The sequence below is a fragment of the Pectinophora gossypiella genome, chromosome 2 (assembly GCF_024362695.1).
Source record: "Pectinophora gossypiella chromosome 2, ilPecGoss1.1, whole genome shotgun sequence".
NCBI classification, from domain to species: Eukaryota; Metazoa; Arthropoda; class Insecta; order Lepidoptera; family Gelechiidae; genus Pectinophora; species Pectinophora gossypiella.
In genome coordinates this window covers 14,381,181-14,389,393 of record NC_065405.1, presented here as the reverse complement: position 1 = coordinate 14,389,393, position 8,213 = coordinate 14,381,181, and the positions used below count along the sequence as shown (strand labels likewise).

The window sequence follows — 8,213 nt, the reverse complement described above, 5'->3', positions numbered from 1 at the left end:
ATGTGACATTTACAACGCGTCAGTCTATTTCTGAACGATAACGGTACAGCCTACTCATCACAGGAAATGACGATCTATTTGAATGTTGCCAAATGTCAACTATTTACTTAAAGGCTGGGTAAAATTTGGGTAAGATGGTTAAACACAAACAAAAAATATTTGTCTAATGTTTTTTTTTAATGTATTAACAGAAAAAGGGTACTTATTCATGGGAAATATTTTTGTGTAGTAAATTTTGTACAGTGGTGTCAATTTTGACACGTACCAACTTAATTTTATAAATTCTAAAATTATCTCTGTGTCTTAAATGCACTTATTGATTTTTGTATTTGTCAGAATAGCCATCAAATAGTACAACAAATTCGTTCATAAAAATTAAAAGACATATTATATTTTTATTGCCCCTTGATTCATCATCATCATAATATATGGCTGTGAAAAATAATTACATGATCACAATAATTAAATCACTAAGTTAAAACAAAGCTCAGGTCATAAGCGTGAGGCACAGTCGAAAATGCTAATTGTTTTCTTAACGAATAATATGTGAATTGAGATCTATTTTATAAATTGAATAAAATCAAGTAGGTAGAGCTGCAAAACATTGCACCGTCATTATGTCATTCTAAATAACAGTATCATCTTTTCCAAGTCATACTGTTACGGCGCTGTACAACACCTATGTGATAATTACGCATTTTTTCCTTGCTCGGATGCATAATGAATTATTCAAAAACATATTGTATAGTCAGAGTCATATAGAAATAAAAGTTTAAAAATAAACCACGGTTATCTCCTAAACATCACTATTCGGAAGAATTTCAGAGAAATATACCTATATTCTTTTCTTTTTTTAGGGTTGGAGGCGGAGATCCTTGAACTGAATTTTTCCCCGCGCAGCGTATTTCACTTGCGGTCCAGAGAGGCGACGCTGCAAGCAAACTGGGTACGTTCGGGCGGGGCTCGCTTTCTGGAGGGCTTTTTGAGTGATATGGTTTACTATATCTTTGTGTTTTGGCATATTTTAGTGTGGATATTTAATTTGACTATGTTATAATATATTTTATTTTCTAATTTTATACTGTTTAGAACGTGATTTAGCCGTAGTAGTTTTTTTTTATTATTGTTTTGGGGTCTTATTTATCAAGAGAACGTGCTTCCGATACATGTTTTATGCAAGATTTGGAGATAAAACCTATCCCAAACATGTCTGCAGTCACGTTAACAATTTAACGCAATTGTCGAGTAAATACAAGGAAACCGCAAATAATATGTACATATTTGAAATTTGCAATTTATTTGATACCCAACAAAATTCGTTCGAAAAAGAAATATTTTCGTCCTCAGTTTATGTCCTCTAGAAGACGCCACATTGAATTTTGCGTGTCGTCACAGCCTATTAACGATTTAACCACTGGACAATCAAGACGCTTCTAGTGACATCTCATTTGTAAAATTCTGACAGGTGGTTTAGAAGAAGTCCGGTTGGAACAGACGTGTATAGGCACATACTTACATACATACATACATATATTATACTGCTTCGCCGAAGTCGGGTAAAAAAAAATGTTGCTTGATATTTGGATTAGATTTGTATAGAATTATGTTGTTACAGTTTATATTGATTCTTGACACTTAAAGGTGAATGCGCACCTAGATGCGCCAGAAATAATATAAAATACGGAATAGAGTAACTGAATAATAATGGTCTGAAGAAATGTGGTGCCTGGACATAATAACAAGAGTCCCAAAAACAAAGTTTAAAAGTTCATACATAAAATTTAGAAAACGTGGCCTGGAAAGTCAATATTTTTTTTTAGTTTTATGACCATAAAATTGCGGTGTATGCAAAAAATAAACAACTAGTTAAAGAAAATGGATATGTAAAAGTCAGATATCAAAATCTGCACTGCACCAACGTTTTATAAAAAATATGTTGGTAAACAGATAGGGTCATCCAATAGGAATCAAATTACTTGATAATCACTAGTGAGAGTGACATGTTGTCATGACTTGACTTGATAATATTAGGGTAAACAATCTTTTCTGTGTGGCCACACTAGAAACCGGAAGTTCCTCTCGTCCTTCCAGCTGAAGGAAAACCCATTTCTCGGCCATTCTGTCGGAGTCTATCTCGGATATTACACGCTGTCTGTAATCCGTGGTGAGTGTCAGAAGAAATAGTTATACAAGTGCAGTGCCAACAAGTGATTGGAATTCCCCTAATTTTATAATAATTTGTGTTAGTATTGATTCAGTTTAAATAGTTAGTAGTTTGTCCAAAACCGGGGGAATTAATTACAGTCATCGTGGTGTAATTCTAAACCTCCATACGTTAACCAAGTTAAAGTTATGAGTGTGTTCTAAAGCCTGTAATATCAATGTCTTTTGTTTGTTAGAACGTCTCCACGTGTTTAATTTGTTCCATAATCAAAATCTGCAAGAGTGCTTACGCGTCACACTTGTGCACGTACCGGCACATTAGCCACCACGTGGTTGTTACACTTTTGTTTCGGTTATTATCCTTCGTTGATTTAACTTCTAGTGAAAAAACAGTAGTAAGAAGGTCTATTGCAAAGTAATATTCCAGATTATATTCGCTTTTTCCACTAATTTGCCATAATGGCCGACATCCATTGTGAAATGTCAAGATAGGGCGAGGCGGCCATGCGGCGGCCATATTGCCGGTCGTGTATCGGTACATGAGGCTGCGACCTTGCGTAGCCGGTGCACATCGCGCGACTCTCGTTGACCCCCGAATAACCCTATCGCGATACTAATCTTAATCTTTTCTCTTTGTTTTAGAATAACCAAAAATGGGTAAGGAAAAGATTCACATTAACATTGTCGTCATTGGACACGTCGACTCTGGCAAGTCCACCACCACCGGCCACTTGATCTACAAATGCGGTGGTATCGACAAACGTACCATCGAGAAGTTCGAGAAGGAGGCCCAGGAAATGGGTAAGGGTTCCTTCAAGTACGCCTGGGTACTCGACAAGCTCAAGGCCGAGCGTGAGCGTGGTATCACCATCGACATCGCCCTGTGGAAGTTCGAAACCAGCAAATACTATGTCACCATCATCGACGCCCCTGGCCACAGAGATTTCATCAAGAACATGATCACTGGAACCTCACAGGCTGACTGCGCCGTGCTCATCGTCGCCGCCGGTACTGGTGAGTTCGAGGCTGGTATCTCCAAGAACGGACAGACCCGTGAGCACGCCCTTCTCGCCTTCACCCTCGGTGTCAAGCAGCTGATTGTGGGCGTCAACAAAATGGACTCCACTGAACCCCCATACAGCGAATCCCGTTTCGAGGAAATCAAGAAGGAAGTCTCTTCTTACATCAAGAAGATCGGTTACAACCCAGCTGCCGTCGCTTTCGTACCCATTTCTGGTTGGCATGGAGACAACATGCTGGAGGCCTCTACCAAAATGCCTTGGTTCAAGGGATGGCAAGTTGAGCGTAAGGAGGGTAAAGCTGAGGGCAAGTGCCTGATCGAGGCGCTGGACGCCATCCTGCCCCCTGCGCGCCCCACAGACAAGGCCCTTCGTCTGCCCCTGCAGGACGTCTACAAAATCGGCGGTATTGGAACGGTGCCCGTAGGCCGTGTGGAGACCGGTATCCTCAAGCCCGGTACCATCGTCGTGTTCGCGCCCGCCAACATCACCACTGAAGTCAAGTCTGTGGAGATGCACCACGAGGCTCTCCAGGAGGCCGTGCCCGGTGACAACGTTGGTTTCAACGTCAAGAACGTGTCCGTCAAGGAGTTGCGTCGTGGCTACGTCGCTGGTGACTCCAAGAACAACCCCCCCAAGGGCGCTGCCGACTTCACCGCACAGGTCATCGTCCTCAACCACCCTGGTCAAATCTCAAACGGTTACACGCCTGTGCTCGATTGCCACACAGCCCACATTGCCTGCAAATTCGCCGAAATCAAAGAGAAGGTTGACCGTCGTACTGGTAAATCCACTGAAGACAACCCCAAATCCATCAAGTCCGGAGATGCCGCTATTGTCAACCTCGTACCCTCCAAGCCTCTGTGCGTGGAGTCCTTCCAGGAGTTCCCGCCTCTGGGTAGGTTCGCCGTGCGTGATATGAGGCAAACCGTCGCTGTCGGTGTCATCAAGTCCGTCAACTTCAAGGAGGGTGCCGGTGGCAAGGTCACCAAAGCCGCCGAGAAGGCTTCCAAGGGCAAGAAGTAGCTAGCGCTGATTACAGCACAATTCTTCATTAAGCTGCGATACTTCATTCACCGAAAGGTGTTCAGAAGGAAAGAAGGGCTACAAACTCATTCCTTTTCTATATTTTTTACAAGGCTTATACTGTAACATTATTTTATAATTTATATAAGGTTATACATATATCTGAAATATTTTGTTATGACTGCAACTAAAGTGTAAATTCATAGAATAAAGGTAGCCTCCAGTAATTTATTTACAGTTTTATTTACCCTACACAAGCAAAACTTGACAAATACGAAGTTATTCGGAGATCTTTAACAAAATGTTAAGTTTCTTAAAATATCAATTTCATGTAATAATGAACATACATAAAAGTTCACGCTCATAATCCCTAATAGGGTGGGAAGACAAAACTCCGTATAATTATCTCATAATCCTGTCCACAAAATAAAAGTAGTTTGAAAATGAACAAGGATTATTCTATGTTCTTACACACGCCATGCCAGAAGGATATCAACACGGGCCGTAGATAAAAGACATCACAAACACGTGGTTTAAAATTAAATAATGTAGGTACGTACGTAGTATATAAACCGCTTCATGGTTAAAGAGAAGCAAGTCAGTGAAAGCTTTTACACTTTGTCATGTCACCTCGAGAAACGTAGAGGACAGGCTACTGTAATTTACTTTTATTTTTGCCCGATATGTGTGTAAACATACTAGATAGGTATTGTAGATAATACAAAAATAACAGTTTTCTAGCGGACACCTGCTAAAATTAGACTATTGGGGTGAATGATCCCGGAAAAAGCTACAGCAGCTAGCTATAACATATTTGGGAAAAACTACCTATATGAATCTTGTAGTCGTGTCGGGTAGGTACTTGCCTCATCATCAATAATTGTGTAGTAGCATTCTCCATGCTACTTTTTTAGAGAAAAATGGAGCAGTTTCTGCCCCGCAGTACTTTGACGCGAGTGAGATGGCGCCCAGAGTAGTCTATTTCAAAGCCGTACTAGGACTCCTGTCCTCCGCCTCTGAAATGTACTGGCAGTTACTGCTGCCCTTTATTATGTTCCAGGTTACAATCCCGGTGAGTCGCCTCTTCCGTCCTGCCTACCTATCGATATTTCCATATTGGTAACTTTAGGTTTGGCAAATTGACAATTATAATATTTCTTTGCATAAAATCTATTTATCAAATAAAACATTAGATGAATTAAAAAAAAATCTCTAACACCGGAAGTCAATATCAAAGGTAGACGCAAAAATATCTTTTGCAAATATCCAGTTATTTATTCGTAGATCCAGTTAGGCTCTAGGTATGTCGCCAAATTACGTAAGTTCTAGGATAAGACCAAAGTTCCTAGAATATTTTTGTGTTAATGGTAATGATATTGACTTCCTATCCTTTGCTGTCCTAGATTGGTTGTTACCTACTTAGCTATAGAATACAATTTCCTCTTGGTTTGTTTTTCTTGCCTATTGTCCGCTGGGCAAAGGCCTCCCCCTGTTTTTCTATCCCTTTCTGTCCTGAGCAATTTCCCTCCGGTCTTTATGAAAACCGTCCAAAGCCCAGATCATCTTCAACGTTTCCTAGATCTGCCCCTGTCTCTATACTGTCCAGGAGGTGTCGATTCCGTGATCGCCTTCGCCACCTATCTGGATGCATTCTGCTGACCAGCTCAACCCTATTTCAGCTTTGCAGCCTTTTTACCCACGTCTATTACCTATATTAGGTATTCTGGATTTTTAATTCACTCCCAGTTCAGCGTAAAAAAAAATCTTATTAGTAGTTCCTAGAACTAGGTTCTAGGAAGACCTAGCTTGTCGATGAAGAATAAAAGTTACACAAACAGAGAGCATTAGGCGTGTTTAGCGTGTGTGTATACCTTCACCTGTCTACTCCTGATAGAGGCTAGCATGAAGAGTTGCACTATTATTTTTGTTAAATCAAATTATGAAATCAATTGCTAAAATAATTTTACAACATTGCACAACGTTGAAATGTGTGACGCAGCTCGCAGGTAGACGATAAACTACCTAGTAGTACCTACTATCAGTGATGAGGTATAGAAACTAGGTAGGTACTGAGTCTACCGTGAGTCATCAACTGCTCATACATTATTTTTCTCCTGCGCCCGGAATTTCAAACTAAATACCTCTATGTAGCAATAGGTTAATAATGCAAGTAAAGACTGCGACTAGCGCAGCGCTATTTATTTCGGTCACAGTTTCACTATCTCTTTCAAAATCACTCAAGCCATATTTAAGTAGGTATATAAACGATTAGCACTTAAAGAATGCACAATTAAATAGGTACCTATGCTATATGCCAACGAACTTCTAATCTAGGCCAGTAACCTCAGATATTTAGAGGAAAAGTACCTGATCAACATTAATCAGATTCATATACGTAAACGATCCAAAGGTTTCGTTACGTAACGTCATGAAATCAGGAACAAAAGGTTGGTACTTCTTTAGATGTAGGTACCTATTTTGCATGCGATATCGATGCATTTCATAAAGTGATTTGACATGTAGAACCGTAGAACTAATGAATGCTAATGAAAGAATGCGTACATACTCTGCAGAATCTATAATTTAATCTATATCGTGGATGGTGAAAGGTAAAAAGAGAATTCTCTAAGCGAGACAAAGCCATGGATCAGTAATTGGACCACGCGTAACGGGCGGTAGGTATCCGAAGCCGGTTTTTCACTAGCGCTCCGTCCGTCTACCACAGACGCCCACAGTCTACGGTACGTACCTACTTTCTGACGGTTGTGCTGTGCATCGCGGACAGTGCCACTCTCTTCTTCAATTGTTGGGCAAGTCTTGGGTTCGATTCCCTAAGTATTAAATATATAGATAGACAGATAAAATACTTTATTGAGCACAATGGACGCAAAATACAGAGAAAAGGACAACATATACAGAAAAGCACAACAGGCGGCCTTATTGCTCATGCAGCAATTTTTTCCAGGCAACCTATGGGTACAGGCAAATTTTGTACAAATATAATATTAGTGGGTTAGTGCATATATAGCAGGTACTAAGCTAAGCCCTGGCATGTGTTATACATAATGTTATCTACCTATGTGTAATCTAATCAAATGCCAACATTCTCTATTACAATGTCAATAAAATAATATAAGTATTAATTATGTATGCCCACACCCCACCGTAGGCTGGCACATGCATCTATACTTTCTAACAAGAATCACTGTGACTTGGTTGTCTAGAATAACATACTTATTAAAATAAAATAGGTAGCTGGTATAGTTAAACTCTTATCTGTGCGAGATACCAGACACAATATATTTTACATTGTGTCTAAATCATCATATTATTTTTATGCCTAGTTTAGAAATTCTTACACACTTTCTCTACCACTTTATGAAGCCAATGCTTCGTAAAGTGGTGATTGCAATCAATCAAGTCGTGTTTTGGAGGCACGACATTAGGCTGACAAAGGTTGGTAATGTTCGTCATGGACCTTACATACCTACAACATAATAAAACTAGACAGTTTAACATAAAATTTAAATTTCATATAGTGCTTTTTTTGTTTTTTAAAACTTGTTTTTTTTTTACATAACAGATGCTCACGAATATATCCCGATTGGGGTAGTCAAAGGCATATCTCTATCACAAGATGAACTAAGCACCCACAACTCACCAAGCTTTCTGTTAGACCAACAGAAAGCAGCTTTGTGTGTGTTGGGTGTTTAGTTTGTCTAGGTTTTAAAACAATAATAGACAAACTGAAAACAACTAGTTTTATTGCCTATAAACTCCTATAAATTATGTAATATTTACATTAAATCAGTATCTAAGATTATAGTTTTCAAATGTTTCGCCCGTCTTCTGCATTTTTTCTTCCATTTCAATAATTTCGTTAGCCCACGCTTCAGCTGCAGCGTACCTCTGTCGACGAGCGTAAGGTGCATACCACATCCGGTGACATACCATCAAGCCAGAAGTTACAGATATAGCCATCAGGGTTTTTACTAAAGGACCAGA

At 39.5% G+C, this 8,213-nt stretch overlaps 1 protein-coding gene across 2 annotated transcripts; it reads left to right on the top strand.

Moving 5' to 3' along the window:
- The first annotated feature begins 2,060 nt into the window (after positions 1–2,060).
- Positions 2,061–4,439, top strand: LOC126378413 (elongation factor 1-alpha). 2 transcript variants are annotated; one of them, XM_050026766.1, is made up of 2 exons: positions 2,061–2,164; positions 2,806–4,439. In XM_050026766.1, the coding sequence occupies exon 2, from the start codon at positions 2,817–2,819 to the stop codon at positions 4,206–4,208; it is 1,392 nt and encodes a 463-aa protein (XP_049882723.1). In that variant the 5' UTR covers positions 2,061–2,164; positions 2,806–2,816; the 3' UTR covers positions 4,209–4,439. The 2 variants fall into 2 exon arrangements, with proteins under 2 accessions (XP_049882723.1, XP_049882731.1); XM_050026774.1 differs by having other exon boundaries at positions 2,101–2,242.
- Positions 4,440–8,213: the final 3,774 nt, after the last annotated feature.

What these genes read in the sequence shown, in the direction of transcription:
- LOC126378413 (XM_050026766.1), top strand. Translation starts at nt 2,817, where the DNA reads ATGGGTAAGGAAAAGATTCACATTAACATTGTCGTCATTGGACACGTC.